The following is a 23,470-nucleotide window of genomic DNA, read 5'->3' as shown; positions in this document are numbered from 1 at the left end:
TGCTTTTGTTGTTTTTTTTGTGAGAGAAGATTTCGAAAGGATTCATGTGAACAGATCCTGAAAAATTAAGTTTGCATCACAGAAATAAATGCTATTTAAAGTATAATAATTTTAAAACAATATTTAAGTGTAAGAATATTTTCACAATATTCTGTTTTTTCCTGTATTTTTGACAAATAAATGCAGGATTTGATGAGCAGAAGCAACTTCTTTCAAAAACATTAAAATAGTAATGTTTCAAACTTTTGGTCTGTAATGTGATAATAGATATAATTTGCTCCTTTCTCATATAGCCAGTCCTAACACAGACAGAAGCAGCGGTGGGTCTGACCTCCTCGTGATGCGAGGGTTACTCCGTCGTAAGAGAAAGCGAGGCAGGTCGTATCGGATCCGGCGGCGTGAGCCTGGCGGCAGTGGAACTTAGTGTGCACCTGAAAAACACAACCAAAGCACACATAAGAGACGCAGGAGCAGATATGAGAAGGTATGGGAGGCTCTGAGGACGTATGTTGGAGAAGAGGTTTGAGTTTGGAAAAAGAGCTTTCCGGTTTTGCAAAACATTCACCGATTCTCACATTCAACACCAACACAAGGACTGTAAGCCAAAAACCCTTCTCCTGAAGAGAGACCCTACTGTGTGTTCAATTACTGGACCAGCGAGTCTGAGAGAGTGACGAGATCTGAATGATTTCTCTGAGGATCTAATGCAGCTCAATGAAGAGCTCCAACACCAATTTATACCAAACACATTTGTTTTTGTGAGGTTTTGACACTTTTATTAGCAGAATAGCTGAAAGCTGAGAATTGAACAGAACAGAACAGAATAGAAAATTGAAATACCAATAAAATAAATGGAAAAAAATAAAATAAATATGAAACAAAATCATAAATTAAAATAAAACAATAAAATGAAAAGGTGAAATAAAATTTTAAATTAAAATATAAATAAATTAATTCTAAATAAATAAATTGAAATAAAATATAAAATAAGTGACAATAAATAACATTTAATAAAATCATAAATTAAAATAAATAAATAAAATCAAATAAACTGGAGTAAAAATTTAATTAGCAGATGAAATGAAACCACAAATTAAAATAAATATATACATAAAATAAAATAAATTAAATAGTTTGAAATAAAACAAATGAAAATAAATAAAATGAAATAAAGAGGTGAAACAAAACTATAAAGGAAAATAAATAAATAAATAAAAATAAATGAAAAAAATTTAATAAACAGGTAAAATAAAATTATAAATGAAAATAGAAAATAACGCTGTAAAAACAAACAAACACACACACACACACACACAATTATGCTTTCAATGGGGAAATTAAAATGAGTTAAAAATAATTGTGTTTATGATTTTTATTTAAATATGTTTTGGTGTATCAGTTTTACATCTATTTCATAATCCCTGTTTGAGCAATGAGCAGCAGCTGTTGTACACTAGTGAGTGATATCTGGTCTGTGTGTGTGTGTGTGTGTGTGTGTGTGTGCACCGGTGAGAGGAAGACCTCCACCACACTGCTGTGTTCTTGTGTATGTTGATTGTATGGGTGGACAGTGTTTCTTAATGAAGGAGAGCTCGTCTGAATCTGTGTCTGAACTCTGAGCGCCATTAAAAGTCTGAGTGCCCTCAAAGTCACACATCCTCAGCTAAACCCTAAAGCAATAAAACACATGATGACCATGATCAAAGCGTATGATTCACCTAATAATATTTCACAATTTCTGTCAAGCTGTCAGGATGAACAGATCGAACAGATCAGGAAATCATGCAGAAACCTTATTTAAGTATCACTGATATACTAGAAAGGTAATATTTTTTGGTAATATTTTGAATTAGATTTTTTTTTTATATTTTCTTTAGGTAAAGTTTTAGTCATTTTGATGTGAGATTCTTTGCCATTTTATTATTATTATTATTATTTTTATTATTTTTTTTCTATTTTAATATAGTAGAGAGCAGACCATAAATAAAATTAATACAAGGAAATATATTTATTTAAAATAATATATAATTATATTTAAAATAATAATAAAAGGGCAGATTGGAAAAAAATTAAGCAAATTATAAAAAAAAAATAAAAAAAATAACAATGTGTTTGGAATGACATCATGGTAAACAAAGAGCATACAGTATATCACTTGTGAACTCTTTTTCCTTGTCAGTAACAGTGGAAATGTTCAATAGGGTTTTTGTTTTTTTTGTAGCCAAAACTTCACGGTTTGAGTTCTTACAGAAAGTGACTCGCAAAAACGAACTCACCATGAGAAGTTTTCACTGGAGCCGTGACAACTAGCCCCGCTCAATTAAAATAAATGAAGAGTGATGGAAACCCAAGAAGCGAAGAGAGGGAAAACACGAGCTGAGGACGGGAAGAAACGACACAAGATCGACGGAGGAGAAAACGAGGTCCAGAAATAGCTGACGGACGGGACGCTGAACAGAAGTCGTGGCACTGGAACGGCCAGATAACGACTGTCTGTCCTCTCCGCCAAACCAATTTACTGCTGCATAATTGGCGTCTTTATCAGAGTTTCTCCACCTGCTCGTGCTCCGCTCTGCTGATTAACCCACGGCCAAATCAGCTTCATTAATTCACTCAAGTTCTTCCACTTGAAACGAAGGACGGAGCGGCTGTCAAGCGTCTTTATGTTTCTCCACGACGCATGTTATTAACTATCTCTGCTCTAACAGTGTAAGATTCATCTGTGGGTGTTACTGTGAAGGAAATGTGATGTTTTCATAATTTAAAAATAAATAAATAAAATTATGTATTAAATAAATTTTTATGCATTAAAATAATCTAATCGAATTAAAATGCTAAAAAAAAAAAAAAAACATTTTTTCCCCCTTAAAGGGATAGTTCACCCAAAAATGAAAATGTGATGTTTATCTGCTTAGCCCCGGGGCATCCAAGATGTAGGGGACTTTGTTTCTTCAGTAGAACACAAACAAAGATTTTTAACTCAAACCGTTGCAGTCTGTAAGTCTTATAATGTAAGTGGATGGGAATCATGGCTTTGAGAATCATAAAACATACACAAAATTAAACCCTGCGGCTCATGCCGATAAATTGATGTGTAAAGACACAAAACGATCGGTCTGTGCAAGAAACTGAACAGTATTTATATCGTTTTTTACCTCTTGATTTTCACCGCAATGTCTGAACTGTCCTGAGCCTGTTCGCATCTTCTTCTTCTTGCTTTACAGACTTATAAGTGCATTACCGCCACCTATCTCTCAAATGGACCATTGACACTCCTAATAGAGACTGTAGATAGCGTGTCAATGGTTGAGAGATAGGTGGCGGTAATGCACTAATAAGTCTGCGATCCGCCATAAAGAAGAAGCTCAGCAAATTATTGCAAAAGTGGGATTTTTTTCAAAAAATTAAAGCATCAAAAAGTTCTAGAAGTTTAAATTTCCTGCAAATGAAATACACTATATTCATTTTATTTCATTTATAATAAATATTTTACATAACAGGTTTTTACTCTAATATTGGTATAAAATTAAAGACTTACGTCTAAATAAGTTACGTTCCAAATTCATAGCTGATGTTCCTGTGAGATTTTATTTAGGGCGTCATACCACAAACAGCATGCAAACGTATGCTCTTCTGTGTCATCCGCGCCACAAGGATGCGCTGTTTCTACGTGCATTTAGCTTTGATTTGAAATAAAACAGCGCATCCTTGTGGGCGTGGATGATACAGAAGAGCATACGCAGCATACGGTGATATGGAGAGACACAGAGGAGACTGTTAACAAAGGAATTGTTGAATAAAGTCGTTATTTTTGTTTTCTTCATTACAAAAAGTGTTCCCGTCGCTTCATATAACCCAGATTGCACGTCTGATAGCAGATGGAGTATTCTGACGACGACTTTCATATCTTTTATGGACCCCAGCCTCCCGGTTTTCATCCAAAATATCTTAAATTGTGTTCTGAAGACGAACAAAGCTTTTACGGGTTTGGAACGACATGGGGGTAAGTGATTAATGACAAAATTTTCATTTTGGGTCGGAGTGTCCCTTTAAATAATGTAATTCCATTACTCTTCAACACTGTCTGGCTATAGGTAACTACAGCAGGTTAAATTTGGGAGGACTTGCTCTAACTTTATCAGGCCATTGGAAGGAAGTAACCAAACCCATGTGAGTGTTTTACAACTGATGAGACATGTGAGGAACGGCTGATAAGAGCTTTCCTGATGGACGTGTGTTGGGTTTCAGGGTGTGCTTGTTCTTCTGGAAGATTAACAGATTAACAGAGGAAGCGCATCAAAGAAGCACCGGACGTCTTAATACGTCTACAGCCATGAGACTTCCTGAGGAAGACCCGGGAATCATGCGCTCGACTCCATAAAGGTGTTTGCAATGCACTTTATCGCCTTATAAACTCTTATATGTTCTTGTGAATAACTGTGACCTCACTTAAAACACATTATAACACTCACATACACATTGTTATGCTTTAAAAGAGTATAATGCATAATCTACACACAGTTTTGTTTTATATCATGTGTTTTAAATGCATTATAATTAGATGGTGTACCAGCAAAGTATTAAAACTGTGGTTAGAGTTATAAATAAATAATTAATTGTTAAATAAAACATGTTATAAAACTAATTTATTAACCAATATTACTTGTTTTAATGCATTAAACTCTATACTTCATAAATAGGTAATCATATATATATATATTATTATATATATATATATATAACTTATATATATATAGTATATATATATATATATATATATAAAGTAGTTCATCAAAGTTGTCCTAAGACAAGAACACATTTTGGTTTTAGGAGAAGTTTTGATCCACTTCAAATGTTTTCTAGTTTATGTATATGTATATAATTATGCATTACATATTTTATTAGACAAATTATATTACATATTATATTAAACAGCACATTGAACTGATTACAGGACATGTTTTAACACATAAATAATTTTGTGTTGTATTATTTAACGTGTTTTACTCCATTATACTCTTTAAAATTCATAACCAAGTCCAGATATACAGAACTATAATGCTATATAATATAGTATAGTATAATATATAATACAGTATATGATAATACAGTACACTAAAATACTATAATGTAATATAATTTGTAGTATAGCCTGTAATATATATAATATTATTAAATCAAGAATATTTATTATAAATTGAAAGATAAGGCATTACAATATGTAAAATCTACATTTATAAGCAATTTCATATGCTGTATTCTTTTTGTATTTTAATGCATTATTGTCCTTAAAAATTGTAACCATGAATAGGTAGTATGAAGTAATATAATATGGAATTATTATAATTTTTATAATGTAATTTATTTTTTTTTTGTTTATATTATATGTGTTTGTTTTTAGAATGGCAATAAGAGCTGACGTTTATACAGGATCTGTCAGAGACGGATCTGATCTCTTCTGAAACATCACGCAGATGATAAGACATCACCTCACAGCTTTGAAGAACATCAGACACGAGTCCGACTGATGAGAGGTCATGACCCCGTAATAATAACGTTGTCCAATGAGAGATCTGTGATCTGTAATTTCTAATATGTAGGAGATGGAGGTCTGGGTGTGGCTGGTAATGTTTGCATGTGTTTTCATTATATGTGCATGAGAAATATATAACCAGCCCGGGTTCACTCTACTAGTTGTTTTGTGATCTTTTCAGGTGAAGATACACTACCAGTCAAAAATTTGTGAACAGTAAGATTTTTAAGATAGAAGAAAGAAGCTCACCAAGCTTGCATTTATTGGATCCAAAGTACGGCAAAAAAGTAACGGTTTTCTATTTGAATATATTTTAAAATGTAACTTATTCCTGTGATTTTTCAGCATCATTACTCCAGTCTTCAGTGTCACATGATCTTTCATAAATCATTCTAATATGTCGAAGAAACATTTCTGATTATTATCTATGTTGAACACAGCCGAGTAGAATTTTTTCAGGTTTCTCTGACGAAGACAAAGTTCAAGAAAACAAAATTTATCTGAAATAGAAATCTTTTGTAACATTATAAATGTCTGTATCATCACTTTTGATCAATTTAAAGCATCCTTGCTTAATAAAAATATTAATTTCTATCATTTCTTTCCCCAAAAAATTTAAATAAAAATTGAAAAATTGCTTTTTAATGGAACAGTGCATTAGTGTTACAAAAGTTGTTACAATTTCAAATAAATGCTGATCTTTGGATCTTTCTATTCATTAAAGAATCCTGAAGATGTACTCAACTGTTATAAATATTGATAATAATCAGAAATGTTTCTTCAGTATATTAGAATGATTTCTGAAGACTGCAGTATTGATGCTGAAAATACAGCTGCTCATCACAGAAATAAATTACTATTTTAACAGATATTCACATAGGAAGCAGCTATTTTAAATAGTAAAAATATTTCACAATATTACTGCTTTTGCTGTGTTTTGGATCAAATAAATGCAGGCTTGGTGAGCAGAAGAGCTTTTCGACTGCTAGTGTAAGTCACTGCCCCTCGAGGAACGGGCTGTTACTGTAAGCTGCTGGGGAATGCTGGGTAAATATTTAGTCTGACAGAAGCAGCAGTAATAAATCACAGGTTTTTGGGCTGTGGAGGAACAGAGGAGCAGTGGAGAATCATCTGTTCACACGTCCCATCGTGTGACACATTATATGCATGTGTTTCAATAGGCCTTCTTTGGGTAATTATATCATTTTCTTATTCCGGTCATCCATTAATGGACCTCAGGGATAAAATAAAGAAGTTTTGGATGATTATTGGCAAATCTCAGTGCTTTTTCATAAACACTAGACATGTATGTGTCATGTGACTTGATATCCAGAGGATCGGTTCACACCGTCTGTGAATGATTTCTCAAACAACAGCCTCTTCAGGAAAACCAAACACAGAGCGGCTGATACTGTGATGGGCCTGATTGGTCATGAGGTATAAGCGCTGACAGACAGGAAGTTCAGCGTGTGACGTGTCATAGTTCAGCACATGAGAAATACCAGGAATCCATTAAACAGGTGGCAGCGCTCAGGTTATATCACACGTACGGATATGTTTAATTAAATTGTTGCAACGCAGAAATACCAGGACACATGTTCAGATCACATTTCACCAAAAAAAAAAAAAAAAAAAATTATATATATATATATATATATATATATCTATATATATATATATATATTATAGTATATATATATATATATATATAGCATTAAGAAAGTAAATAAATATATAATTTTACATTATTTCATTATTTTTACATTTAAATTATAGTTTGCATAAAGGAAAAATAAACATTGTAAAGAGGAATTTTTATATATTTATATAATAATTTAAATATTCAAATTTATTTCTTTTCTAAAGTAAAAAAAGAAAAAAGAAAATTAAACAATACATAGACAATTAAATAGATATTGTATAAAGAAAATTAATACATTTATAATTAGTAATTTTTTGCATTAAAAATTTAGTTTGCATAAAGAAAAAAATTATATTGCATAAATTATTATACTTTTTATAATTTTTTTATTATAAAATGTGTTTTTTTTTTTAATGAAGAAAAAAAAATAATTAATAAACAAAAAATTAAATAGATATTTTATAAAGAAAGTTAATATATTTATAATTAAATATGATTTGCTCTTCAGGAGCCGAACTACCAGTGATTGACTCACAGTGACTCTGAAAATCTAAAAACTACAAAAAAATAAACCCCAGCGAAGACGCTGCGCTTGTTATTCACGGTCTGTCCTGTACCCATCCAGTCCCTCTGTCCGGCGCAGGGGCTGTTGGGTATTTACGGCACGGCCATATGCTTTGCGTTAACTCCCATTCCTGCTGCCAATTAAGGCCTCGTCCCCTCAGACGTAACGACGCTAACGACTCGCGACAGGCCAATTCAACAACGTCCGGAGCTTGTTTTTCTAGAGCTTTGTTTAGAAGGAAAAGTTATTAAAGGAACTCCAGCACAGGGGAATAAAAACTGTTTTCATTAACAGCTTCACACCTGCGGTGAGAACGAGGAGAGCAGCAGTATCTTTTCTTTATGCAAACTATATTTTAAATGCAAAAAATAATGATGTAAAATTAATATATATTCGTTCATTTCCTTTACACAAAATATATAATTTATTTTTTGAGGTGAAATGTGATCTGAACATGTAAGAACGAGTAGATCATGCAAATATATAGTGCCTTGCGAAAGTATTCATACCCCTTCATTTTTTTGCCATATGTTATGTTATGTTATAGTTTTGGGATGGTGATGAGCAGAGCTGGTTTCCTTCAAACAAGATGCTTGGAATTGGGGTTTATCAGACCAGAGAATCTTGTTTCTCAGAGTCTGAGGGTCCTTTAGGTGCTTTTTTTGCAAATTCCAAGTGTGTTTTCACGTGTCTCCACTGAGGAGAGGATTGAGTTTGGCCACACCGCCATAAAGCCAAATTCAGTGGAGTATTGCAGTGATGTTTGTCCTTCTGTAGATTTCTCCTATCTTCACATATGATCATAGAGCTCAACTCGAGTGACCATCAGCTTCTTGGTCACCACTCTAACCAAAGCCCTTCTCCATTAGTTGTTTAGTTTGGCCAGGAGGGTTGTTTTTCAATTTCTCAGTGTTGTTTCAAACTTCTTCCATTAAGGGTAACAGAGACTACATGCTTCTGTGAACCTTCAATGAAGCAGAATTTTTTTCTGAACTCTTCCCCAGATGTGTGGCTTGACACAAACCTGTTTCTGAACTCTACAGGCAGTTCTTTTGACCTCATGGCTTGTTTTTTTTCTCTGATATACATTTTCAGCTGTTAGACCTTTTATTAAGATGCGTGTGCCTTTCCAAATCAAAACCATTCAATTGAATTTGCCACAGGTTAACTTCACTCAAAGTGTAATAACATCTACAAGGAATATGAATACTCCTGAGCTAAACTTCAATTGTCCCAGATAAGGGTATGAATACTTATGCAATGGAATCATTTTAAAGTTTTTTATTTTTTACTAAATTTGCAAAAATGCTAAAAACCTTTTTTTGCTTTACCATTATGGTGCATAAAGTGTAGATTGATGTGGAAAAAAAAGTAATTTAAGCACATAAAATTAAGGGGTATGAATACTTTCGCAAAGCACTATATATGTTACATAATAATTATATTCTATTAAATATTTGTATTATAAATATCTATTATATACATAATACATAAACAATAGTTGATAAAACAATACAAATATTTTATTTATTGTTATATGATCTATAATTATAGCTGTATTTTATTTTTAGTATTCAGGTAATCAGCATTGTTGTTTTAGCCCAGAACAGATCTGAGACTCATTTTTGGGGCTCGACTCACTCGTTGAGGAACTCTGATGTAAACTTTCCACGGTTGTTGGGAATGAAGTTTGTGGAGAATGCGGCAATAATATCCATCAGTGACCATGTCATGGGAAAAGACCAACAACAATTCTGAGTGACCGAACAACACCTACTCAATCTGTTAAAACTGCTTTCGGAAGAGTTTCTGGAGCTCTTTTCATTACCGCCATACAGTAAAGCACAGCTGTGGATGACATTACGAAAATCTCTCTCTCACACCTGCTTATTTCATCTGGGATCCTGATAATAAACAGATCAACGTCAAAGCCAATGTGTCCCGTCCACTGAGGGTCTAGAGCTGAAAATCTACAATCTGAAGTGAGCTGAAACAACTACCCTTTACCTGCTAAGAGCCACACTCTTCTCATCACATATGTCAATAACCTCAAGACGTTTAACAAACAATACAGGAAAAACAACGTTTGCATGCATCGTTATAAATAATACTTATTTATTTGCATGCATCATTTTATTAGTAAGTTCTATTCTTCTAAGAATTCATTCTAAGGTTTGCAAGCTTCACAGCAAAAAAATACTGCTTTATGTAATAAGCATAAACCAATAAACTGCCTTTTTGTTGACTTTTCCCCCCAATTTGGCTCATTGATTCTCATTCATTTCTTTAAACAATAACACACAAGAGTGCAATGCACTGAAAATGTGGCTCTTAAGACACTTAGTTCATGACGGTGCTTTTAATGGCTGTAAAATAAAATAAAAATAATAATAAAAAAATGTTTTTCTGATTATTTATAGTCTAATGACATGTCAGCTACCATGGAAATACTATCAAATGTAATGAAATGAAATAAAATAAAGCTGGTCTTAAATAGCTTCTGTTCAGGACTAGATTTTACACTGAATTATTTAAACAGAAAATAGAAAAAATATATTAACATTTTCTATTATTAATAGTTAATAAATTAATAAATACAATAAATTTAATAAAAATGTATATAATGCAATTTATTATAGATTTATTATAAATCATGCATATAATGCATTCATATATATATATATATCATTATTAATAATACACATTTTCTAATTAAAATATATAATATTTATATTATATTGTTAATAATTATCTATATATGTAAATAGCTATATATATATATATGTTTATTTATTTACATTACATATAATAATATTTAGTTATATGAACAATTCGTATTAATTTGAACAACTTTAAAGATGATTTTCTCAATATTTAGATTTTTTTGCTCCCTCAGATTCCAGATTTTCAAATAGTTGTATCTCAGACAAATATTGTCCTCCTAACAAACCACACATCAATGGAGAGATTATTTATTCAGTTTTCAGATGATGCATGAATCTCAATTTTGAAAAATTGACACTTAAACCTGGTTTTGCGGTACAGGGTCACATATATTCATAGACTTGTATGCAGTATTGTTGTTTCCCATCAGAACAGATCTGACATGCACACTCTTTTTTTTAAATAGATATTTAGTCTAAAAGTTCAACAAACTTTTCCATTTTAATGATTTTTGATTATTTCTTCATATGTCAAGCTTTACTGGGTTAAATAAAGTAATTTCCCATACTGCACCAGAACGCGCACAAGCATCTTTATTAACCTCCAGATCCCTGATTCTCACTCGTCTGTCAGACCACACGCAAACACACACAAACAGCAACAAATCAGCGTCCCTCCTGCCCCATTCATCCCCGTCAGGCTGGAGACCAGACGGTCGGACACCCACGCTTTACTCAGTAAAACACCGCACCGCCGCAGACCTGCTCAGCGTCAGCGCTCCGGTGACCTCTGACCTCTGACCCCTCGCGTCTGGGACGGTCACATGGCGTGACACTGAACAGCAGCCTTTTAATAGCCGTCTCACTTCCCGTGTGTCATCCAGGATAACAGCATGGTGTAAAGATAAAGATGAAGCGGAGCACTTACGCTCAGGTTCCTGTCCCAGATCTGGATGGTCCCGTCCTGGCAGCCGGCGGCGATCAGTTTCCCGTCGCGGCTGTAGGTGCAGCAGGTGGGGGTCACTCTCTTGCCCTGCAGCGATCGAGGCTTGAACACAGACTTGTGCTTCTTCTCCGAGTTCAAGTCCCACGTCCGCACCGTCCTGAGAACAAGACAAGAACGGATTCAAAAAATTACAAAAATATAAATAAAACCAATATATAACTGTACTTGACATAATTAGATTTTATTTTATTTTTTAAAAAAAGAAAACAAAAGATAAAAAAATAAAAGATTTAATATTGTAAATAAAACTATTTTTATGTTAATTAAAATAAAACAATTTTATTTTAAATAAATGTAAATATTGTGAATAAAAAATGAAGTACTAATCATCAGATAAACTGTTGTGATACGCTGGTACAGATGTCAACAAGTTCAACTTTCTGAACTAATACACTTTACTTTACAGACCGAAAAAGGTGCCAAAAAATTCCCGTCAGGTTCCAAATTTGAAAAACTTTAACACATAACTCATCATTTTCACAGTCAAGGTGTCTGGTGTGTTGTGTTTCTTTGCTGTAGAAACATTCCCGCAGTAAATAAGGCAAATAATAAATAGAAGTGAAGAAAAGTGGAGAAAATGCAGTTTAAGAGCGGCTGAGAGAAATGAGAGTTTAAGAGAATAATTCATGGGATAATGATTCATTAATCAGAGGAGCAGATCTCAAGAGAAAAAATAGACAAAAATCTTGCAACATCTGTTTTTTCCACAAACATTTTGTGAAATTAAACACAAAATTCTGCATATTTATTTATCAGATCATGTTTTTATATATATCAGATAATGACTTTTTTATTGTAACAGATTATTATTTATCAGACAATTATTTATTTATTCATTCATTCATTCGAGGATTATTATTATGTAATAATACTTATCTATTTAGTTATTATTATTCAAAAAAAATCACAATAAGTAAAAATTATATTTCTTCAGACAATTAAATAAGTTTTTAATTATTAGATAATTATTATTTATCAGATAATTATTAATCATTGTTTTTTTCAAATATTGATTGAATTTATTTATCTGATATTTCTTATAATTTGCTAATTATTATTTATTTATTTGAGATCATTATCATTTATTAGATAATATGTATTTAATTATTTAATCAGTATTTATTCATTTGCTATTGATTTGGTCATTATTTAAAAATATTTAAAAAATCATTAAAAAAACTGTACATTTATTTATTAGATAATTATTATTTATCAGATAATTATTGTTCATTTATTTTTCAGATACTGATTTTTTTATTTATGTTTTTGATAACTGTTCTTTATTCATTTAATTATTTGATAATTAAATGAATAATTATTTTAAATATTTATAACATTTAATCATTTTTATATTTATTTAAATAATTGAATGAATGAATAAAATAATTTGTATAATAAAAGGTAAATATAAAATATATGAAACATAAATATTAAATTTTAAGTTCATAATATTCAAAATATAATGACATATAATGATGATATACATCATCTGTTCACAAATATGATGAAGGGCAACAACTCCATAAATGCAGTTATGCTCATATATCATATGATAAGTGATATCACATGAGCAGCGAGAGCAATATCACACAAGTGCTGTTTATCCCGAATGCAAATGTGATTTCATACAACAGTTCAGGAAATAAGAAGTTTACATTTATTTATTTTTTTCAACACAATATTGTCAGTTTTTGCCAACAAAAATATTACCTATAAAGTCACAGTAGAATTGTTGTGTGTCTCCGAGCAACACAGAGGTGTTCAGTTTCTGAATGATTCGCGTTTTGAATGAATCGTGTGAATCAATGACTCAAAGATCCATTCATAAAGTGAGCCATTTACTGAATTCCTGAATGAATCAGACGTTTGAACGAATCGAATGAATGAAAGACTCATAAAGACATTTACCGCCAGGTTTAGTTTCTTATTTAGAGTATTATTTCATTAAGGGGGGGGGGGGGGGGGGGGGCTTTAAAGGGATGGTTCACAAAACAATTTTTAATTATGTCATCATTTACTCAAACTTGAACGACTTGCTTTCTTTTGTGGAACATAAAAGAAGGTATTTTGAAGACTGTTGGTAACAAAGCTGTAATCATTGACTTTCACTGCATGAACGAAAAATACTAAGATGTTTCTCAAATCATCTTCTTTTATGTTCCATAGTTTATGTAAGGCCATAATTGTAGCCTAAATGTTCATGTGTAATAAATTTTTATGTTGAACCAAATAAATTATTTCTTTCTAAAGATACTATTTGTAATGTCCACTTAATACTTTCTCATTTAACACAAAAATAGCTTTAAATAATCTTGTGAGGGTATTTTCAGAGCTAAATGTAATGTGATTAATTCGATTAATTAATCAACACATCATGTAATTAATTAAATTAAAAATTTTAATCGACTGACAGCCCTAATATATATATGTACTATTATATTTAATAATATACTAATATATTATAATTTGAATTTTGATAATATTTAAGTAAAAAATTATTAAAATATATAAATATAATAATAATAATATTGTATTATATTGTACATGTTTTAGTTTATAAAATTTAAATACATTATAAATAAATATAAATTTCAAATAAATAAATAAATACATTTTACTATAATTGTTTTAGCACTGCAGCTAGGAAAATAAAATTTGTTTTTTTTTTTTTTGTGTTTTTATGTATTTTAAAATATTTTATTTTTTTTATATTTTTTAATATTATTTTTATGACACTGACATACAAAAGACATGTTTTAAATAACTGACATTTTTTATTTAAATAATCCTAAATAAATACAATAAAATAAATAATATAAAAAATAAAAACAATAAAATAAAATAATAAAAATAATAAAGAATTATACCTCCTGTTTATATATACATTTTCAGTTACACAGTATACAATAAAAAATAAAATAGATATAAATAAAAAATAAAATGAATAAATATTTATAAATTGTTACTTAAAATACAAAAAATATCTGAAAAATAAACTAATAAAATACATACAACGCTAATAAATAAAATGTATAGATAATATAAAAACATCTATAAATACATTGATAAGTACATTGATGAATAAATTATAAAAATTTATGTTTTTTAATTTGTTGGACATCTTGAATATAACTAAACATATTAATAAAAATTGTAAAAGTACTTATTAAAACTACACTAGAAGCTGAATTGAACAAACAGCTCCGACAGAACACAAGCGGCCCCTAACGCTCCTGACGGGGCCCCTTCACAATCAGACGGATCCCACTGCGGGATAGTGTTCGGAGACACTGGAGAACTTCCCCGGATGGATGGATGGAAATAAAGGACAGAATGATTAACAGCTCACTGATTGTGAAGAGCTGCTCGTGTTTCTCAGGAGCCGAGAGCGTTTCAGATGAAGCTGTGTGTTCGCTGCTTCCATTAATGGGCTTTTAAAAGCTCGGAGCAATTAAACGGCGTCATTGTTTGGGAACGGTCTTAATCGTCAGTGCGCTGTGCTTCAGTGGAGAGTGCACTGAACGACACGCAACACTCGCTCTGTGAGGAGCAACCCATTCAGACGTGACCCTGACGCCGCACGGATCCAGTTCACACACATTACCACAGTTCACATCAGAGACTGGGTCACAGATGCTAAATATCTACTGGGACTCTTCTTCATGTGCTCTGGAGCCTTAGACACATTCATTTCTGAAATATCAAAGAGTCATACTGAACCTGATCCTAAAATCTGGATATCACTTCACATGTCCCATCATAAAGGTTATTTTGTTTTGCTTGCAAGTACAGCAGCTAAAAAATATTTAGTTAAGAAGTGGAACCCAGAGGAAAAAAACACTGAATTAATGAGATGGTACAGAAAGTACTGTATAAAAATAAAAAAAGGAAAAAACCAACAGACTTTGACTATATTTGGGCCCCTTTTCTTGATGCACTACCTTTTATATATATATATATATATATATATATATTAGTGCTGTCAATCAATTACATTAACTAATTAAACCCTTTTTTTAAGAAATTTAAATTGCGATTAATCCCACCTTGTATTAACATTTTTAAAAATACTTTTACATTGGAATAATTTTACATTCAATATCAATGTAGAAAAAATTAATGTAAGTATAAGTATATTTGTAATATTTGTATAATGCCTTTTTTATGACTGAAGGAACATATCACTGATATCAATAGACTACTACTGATGTCTCTAGAAAAATAATGATTCCATAATATTTGTAATAAAATACTGGGCTTATTATAAAATATAATTATATAATTATAACATATTATAAATATATATATGTGTGTGTGTATGTGTGTGTGTGTGTGTGTGTGTGTGTGTGTGTGTATTACAATATTTTATATATCTATTAGAAATAATATAATATATACATATAGTAATACCTTTTATATATATTAATGTTATATTATTATTATTATATTGCTTTATATTATTATATATTTTATAAAAGTCAAATAAATTATAAATAAATGAAATGAATAAATAAATACATTTTTACTTTAATATTTTTAGCGGAGTTGTTTTAAAGAGGATGAATTACTAAATGAAGCAACTTTTTAAGTTTACTACTATCTACAATAAATTTTAGGCAAATTACTGTCAGATTAAAAAAAAAATATTAAAAAATAACAATAATAATTAAATAATGAGCAAAGATGATGATGTGATTGGTGAGACGTTTGGCCAAAGCCCCGGCGGTTAATTAATTCTGATAAAAACAGCAATTTAGCAAAGACCCCGAGCATATGGGATGTCTCCAAATCCGTCTTCAGCACTACAGCCCAAACAAATGAGTGCACGTCTAAAAATACACTCTGCTGTGCAGCTCTGAACAATCAAGATCTCAAAAACCTTCAAAACATTTATAAATACGCTCCTCCTGAACGTCTCTCGTCACGGTCTCCGAGCCGTTTCCAGAAACCGGACACATTTCAGCATCACCTCTTAAAACAAAAAATGTGACCCTCGAGCACAAAACCAGTCATAAGGGTCCATTTTTTAAAATTTTGATTAATGCATCATCTGAAAGCTGAATAAATAATCTCTCCATTGATGTATGGTTTGTTAGGAGGACAATATTTGTCTGAGATACAACTATTTGAAAATCTGGAATCTGAGGGAGCAAAAAAAATCTAAATATTGAGAAAATCATCTTTAAAGTTGTTCAAATGAAGTTCTTAGCAATGCATATTACTAATCACAAATTAAGTTTTGATATATTTACGGTAGGACATTTACTAAATATCTTCATGGAACATGATCTTAATATCCTAATGATTTTTGGCATAAAAGAAAAATTTATAATTTTGACTCATACAATGTATTGTTGTCTATTGCTACAAATATATCTGTGCTACTGATGACTGCTTCTGTGCTGCAGGGACACATATATAAACTTCACCAGTGCTTATACACACAGATTCATACACGTGCATTAAAACTGATCCGCTCAGTGGTGTTTATTCTGCAGGAGAAACAACAATATTTCAGCTCTAAAGCGCTGGAGAGTTTTCTGAGTAGTGTCTGTAACAGGTGGCAGATCTCCAGAGCTTTTAGCGCGGAGCCAGAAAGCTGCTCTCACCGCAGCGCGGCATGCTGGGAATCCGCGGCATTCGGCCTGCAGCACAGCGGACCGCGCCAGGATTTTACCGCGTTACGGCTGAGAGGACAATGCAGTGAGGGTCACACAGAGGTCATCACAATTCATCACCTGACAGCCGCGAGCGAAAGCTGAGATCACGGAGAAACTCTCCGAGAGCTGCACTAAACGTCCCTCACATTATATTTTGCATGAAGAAAATTAAGGCTATTTTAGGGACATTAAAAATTAAGATTTAACAAAAACTAGTACTTCAATTGTTATTTTTAGACACTACTGTTAATGCTTTTATTCATCGAGGACGCATTAAACTGATCAAAAGTGAGTTACAAAAGATTTCTATTTCAAATAAACGCTGTTTTTAAACTTTCTGCTAATCTGTGAATCCTGAAAAATAAAATGCATCACGGTTTCCACAAAAATATTGTACAGCACAACTGTTTTCAACATTGATAATAATCAGAAATGTTTCTTCATCATATTAGAATGATTTCTGAAGATCATGTGACACTGAAGTTTGGAGTAATGATGCTGAAAATACAGCTGCGCATCACAGAAATAAATTACACTTTAACAGAGATTCACTTAAAAAAAAACAGCTATATTTAAAAAAAAAAATACTGTATTCTTGATCAAATAAATGCAGCTTTGGTGAGCAGAAGAGTCTCTTTCTTTAAAAATAAATAAATATTGTTGTAGTTTTTTTGGTGTTGTATTTTTTTTATTTTGTCTGATTAATGAGGGAGGTGATGTTTGTTTGACAGAAAACACTTTTCATTCAGCTGGTTTAACGTTCCAACAAAACTACATTTCCCATCATCCCCTCTGACAGCACAAAATGTGCTCTTTATTTTAACTAGAGCAACACAAACAAGCTTTCTACGTCATTCCAAACAAAACCACATTCAATCATTACAATGACACGAGATAAAAGTCCTCACCAGCTCAAGAGAATATGATCATATTACCCCAGTTCTACCTATTAAGTTCCGTATCAGTTCTAAAATATTACTACTTACTTATAAGGCCCTTAAAGGGTTAGTTCAGCCAAAAATGAAAATTATGTCATTAATGACTCACCCTCATGTCGTTCCACTGCGTCACTGCAGTGTTGTGAACGCGCTCATAACAGACCCGGAAGAGAAGACAATGCTGAATAAAGTCGTAGTTTTTGATATTTTTGGAGCAAAATGTATTTTCGATGCTTCAATAAATTCTAATACGGACCCGTCTGATGTCACATGGACTTACTTTGATGATGTTTTTAGAGTTGAGCCCGGACATATCTGCGTTTCAGCCCGATGGTACGGATAAAGCACTTTTGCCAGTAGAAAGTACAAGTATTTTATACGCAGTAATACGAGTCAAATATCTGTGCTCGGAAGTTAATAAAAAAGTTCTCATTGGGCTTGCTGACGCGTGTTTTTTATTGTGTTGCTGTGTCACGCTCTGCTCACCTGGTCACACACAGAACACTGAGAAGAGAACAACGCTCCTCTCTCTCTGTGTCTTTCCTCTAGTCACTCAGGTTCGCGGTCTTTTCCGTTAACGTTTAGGATGTTCTTCTGAGCTACGCTTCAGGTTTGTACTTTTTGTACTTTGGTTTGTAGTACTTAACTTATGGGTAACCAGTAGAGTTTTGGTAAACTGGGGGTTTGTTTAGACGTGGCGCTTGGTAGAATGCGCGACTCGCGTTGCGTCTCCGACCTGCCTGTCGGAGATTTTTTTTTTTTCTTTTTTAAACGTCAGCTGGCTCTAACCAGTTTTTTGATCCGCTTCACGTACTGAGTGAACACTTATTCTTGGCTGTATTTCATGACACTTTCATAAAAAATAAATAAAGGTAGTTTTGGTATATAAATTTATATTTAATTTTATTTGGATACGCACATACATGGTTTGGTGGTGTGGAAATAAATAAAAAATAATAAAAAATAAAAAAGAAAAAAAATAACACTGATTATAAAAAAAAACTAAAAGTTAAAAAAAAGAAAGTTATGTTGAGATGAAAACTCTTGTTTTCATTACATTAAACTTCATAATTGCAACCGCATGTGTTGTATCTCATTGTTGACAAAACTTTGTTCTGTATATAGTTTCGTTTGTTATCGTGATCAAAACCATTGATCTGAAGCTCAATGCTGATGCTGTCATGTAACTAGTTTTTTATTCTAATCAGCAATAAATATAACAATTTTCTGATCAACCCCTATCAATTGCATGCTTTTTAAAATAACATACCGGTTTTAAAGCCCCGCCCGTTTTAAGTCAACCAGACCCACTTCCGGTGTTAAATCCCGCCCACTTCACTTTCGGGTTAGGCCCCGCCCAGTCCGAGTACAGATACAGATACAGATAATTATTGTTGTTAGATGAATATAGATATACAGATAATGGTTTAATATATTGTTGTTATTGTTCTTTATTATGTTTATTTACTTTCTGGACGTGGACAGTATACCATACATTTTCAATGGAGGGACAAGAAAGCTCTCGGACTAAATCTAAAATATCTTATACTGTGTTCCGAAGATGAACGGAGGTCTCACGGGTTTGGAACGACATGAGGGTGAGTCATTAATGACATAATTTTCATTTTTGGCTGAACTAACCCTTTAATGGTTTAGCTCCTGCGTATCTAACTAGTCTTCTACCACGCTACAATCCATCACGCTCCCTAAGGTTACAAAACACTGGACTCTTGGTAGTTCCTAGGATAGCAAAGTCCACTAAAGGAGGTAGAGGCTCCCAAACTCTGGAATAGTCTTCTCTATAGTGCCCCACCGGGGACGGCTCAGATCTGCAGCTAAACTTCCCTCTCTGAACGCGTCTGGGACATGCGCCGCTGCGTGCCAAGGGACGACTTCCAGAATCTATATTAGCACTGAATAAAACACAGCCACATCTGTAACGCCACGGTTCAGACGTACAGTAAAACCAGCGCTTTTATAGAGGAACACAACCAGGGCATGATCTGACGCAGGTTTACATGCATGCAAAATTTCACAGGCCTGTAGTTTGGAGGCTGTGAACACCGAAACATTGCCAAAATAAAAACATTGCAAATGTATTTGGCTGAACGTATCGGCATTTATTGCAGCGGCGTGTTTTAAATTACTGCCATCAATGCTATTTTAATTCAAGAACAACCCTAAAATGTGAAAACTGATTCATCTTTCAAATGACTCACTGAATCAGACTCATTTACTGATTTGATGACTGCTATAAATGTTATTTTAAATAAAGGAAGACATTATAATGTGTTTGGAAAGACTCTCAAGAATAAATTACACTTATGAACAGATTCTTGAATTGAAAAAAAATAAATAAATAAAATTCAGATTCAGTTACTGACTAAACTAGTTCCAGAATTGCTGTGAGATCAAAACTGCTATTTTTTATGAACAGATTCTTAAATTGGTCCAAAAACAAAACAAAACAAAACAAACAAAAACAGTGATGACTCTCTGAATCAGACTGTGTTATATGAATATGAATAAATGACTCTTTTGAACAGATTCTTGAATAAATAAATAGATCCCTTAATCAGAATCAGTTACTTACAAAACTACTGGCAGAATTGCTATTTTAATTGAAGAAATCTCTGAAATGTGATCAAAATAACTGATTTTTATGAATAGATTCTTGAATTGAAAAAAAAAAAAAAAAAAAAAAAACTGACTCCTTGAATCTGAATCAGACTCGCTTTCTGACTGGAGCGCAATACTTGCTGTTTTAATTCAAGAAAAAAAATATTAAAATGTTTTTGAATAAATTATTCTTAAATATATTTTAAAAACCACTGCAAAAATTGCTATTCTTTAAAACCCTAAAATATGTTTGAACAAAAGACCTGAACTGGTCAAAAAGACCAGTCTTACAAATGACTCACTGAATCAGATTTATTTACTGACTGGATAACTGCCGTAAATGTTACTTTATTTAAAAGAAAAACAATTAAATGTGATTTCAAAAAAAATAAAATAAAAAGATTCTTATTTAAAGATTCTTGATTTGGTCAAGAAGACAAAAAGAGCTGGTGTTTGAATCAGACTAAACAATGACTCACTGAATCTGAATAAATACTCTGACTGACTGTATAATTAAAGAAAAATATTAAAAGATTATCAAAAATATTCTTGTGAACAAATTATACTTAAGGAGCAATTCTTGAGATGGCCAGAAGAACCTGTCTGAAAAAAGACTCACTGAATCATTCAATCTGACTCACTTGATTGATGACTGCTATAAATGTTATTTTTAACAAATATAAACAATAAAATGTGATCAAAAGACCGATTCTTATGAACAAATGACTCTTATGAACAATGAGTCATTAGGAGTCAACAGAAGCTACTGTTTGATTCAAACTATAAGATGACTCACTGAATCAGAATTAAGACTTACTAATTGACTGGATGATTAAAGAATAAAAGATGATAATTTGTATGAACAGATTAGTTTTATGAAGCGATTCCTGAATTGACCAAAATGACCAGTGTTAAAAATAAAAGACTCACTGAATCATTCAATCTGACTCACTTGATTGATGACTGCTATAAATGTTATTTTTAACAAATATAAACAATAAAATGTGATCAAAAGTGATGATTATTATGATTAATTGTGTAGGTATGAACAAGGAGTCATTAGGAGTCAACAAAAGTTAGTTCGAATCAGACTATAAGATGACTCACTGAATCAGAATTAATTAATGGAGCGATTCCTGAATTGACCAAAAAGACCAGTGTTAAAAAAAAAATTAAAAAAAAAAAAAAAGACTCACTGATTCATTCAATCTGACTCACTTTCATGATGCCTGCCATAAATGCTTTTATATCTAAAGAAAAATAATAAAATCTGATTTAAAAAAAAAACACACACATCGGTTTAGTTTAAGTTATGAGTTATGAGAACAGATTGTGTATGAGGAATATATTTCAGAGCTTATACAAACGTTAAATTTAATTAAGACAATCATGCATTTGTCTTCATGTTGTTTGGAAAGTTTCAGTGACTCACATCAAACTCTGAATCACTCACAACAAGCCCAGTGAAATACCCACAATCCCCTGGGATTATGGGGTAAACCTCAAGAACAAACGGTTTGAAGAAAGGCCATGAACATACTCAAGTATGCAAACACAAAATGCCTTCGGAAACAAAGCTCGACACTGGACTTGAAGCTCAGATGTGTCTTTCGAGGACTCACCCATCATTGGAGCAGGTCAGAAACTAATTTTTATTTTTTCTTGGTGTGAGAGGAGGCGGTTTTGAGTATCTGTGTGTGACTATAAGAGGGGAGAGGAGAGATATAGATATTGTTATGGGTGTGGAGAGCGAATATAGAGAAATTTATTATTATTAATACTCTCAAAAATAAACAGGAAAACAATTCTAGTAAATTAATTAAAAACATGAGGGTCAAAGATGAGAAAAAGGGTTTAAGCATAAAAACAATAAGTGTAATATTGCTTTATATTGTTTAAAATTTTTATAAAAAAATTTCTGATTAATTTAATTGCAATTTTGTTTTTGTTTTTCTGAGCAAAAAATAAATATTATACATTTTCCCCTGATTTACAGAAGACACCCACTAAAATCTAATTTTATATCGTCTAACACTGAATGACAATGTAACATTATTTCCACCAGATTTTGACATTTTATTCTCCAAGAACTTATTTGAAACTTTTTGAGTAGTTAATTTTATTAAATTTTATTTTGATTTATTTTGATTTGTATTAACTTTTTTTCACTTTTTTGTAAACATCTTAACGTCTTTGACCCATAAATTAATAAACAAATAGTTTGAATCATGAATAAATGAACACATACATACTAAGTAAAATACCAATGAATAATTTAAATAATATTATTAAATAAAAATAAAATCTGAATGAAATTCCAATCATTAAGAAATAAATACAATATAAATATAATTCAGATAAATAACTTGAATCATATTAATATATCTGGATACAATTCGAAAAGTTTGGTTCATATTAATCAATTAATAAATATGTGAATAGAAATAAAATCTTTGGATCATATCAATAATATAAATATACAGATACTATTCCAATAAATAGCTGAATCACATTAATACATAAATAAAAATAGTATCTGAATAAAATTCCAATTAATCATTCGAATTATATTAATACGTTAAAAAAATCTGGATAAAATTCCAAAAAGATTGAGTCAAATAAATAAAATAAATAATAGAAAAAAACTAAAATTTGAATACAATTCCAATAAATAATTTGAATCATGTTAATAATAAAAAATATTTGCACAATTCCAATGAATACTTTGAATCGTATTAATACATATATACATAAAATAATATCTAAATAAAATTGCAATAAATAATTTAAAAAATCATATAAATAAATAGATAAATAGATTAATTAATTAATTAATTAATTAAC

General features: G+C 31.5%; 1 protein-coding gene across 1 annotated transcript in view; it reads right to left on the bottom strand.

The window, feature by feature from the left end:
• The window catches only part of LOC109091276 (WD repeat-containing protein 70), a 72,004-nt gene that overhangs the window by 27,162 nt on the left and 21,372 nt on the right, over window positions 1-23,470 (bottom strand). The window contains 4 exon segments of the mRNA XM_042732053.1: window positions 307-431; window positions 11,332-11,506; window positions 22,249-22,274; window positions 22,276-22,327. Of these exon segments, the coding sequence (XP_042587987.1) occupies window positions 307-431; window positions 11,332-11,506; window positions 22,249-22,274; window positions 22,276-22,327 (378 nt within the window).

The sequence above is a fragment of the Cyprinus carpio genome, chromosome B10 (genome assembly GCF_018340385.1).
Source record: "Cyprinus carpio isolate SPL01 chromosome B10, ASM1834038v1, whole genome shotgun sequence".
Classification (NCBI taxonomy): Eukaryota; Metazoa; Chordata; class Actinopteri; order Cypriniformes; family Cyprinidae; genus Cyprinus; species Cyprinus carpio.
The sequence above is the reverse complement of the archived record's forward strand: the minus strand, read 5'-3'. Positions and strand labels throughout refer to the sequence as shown.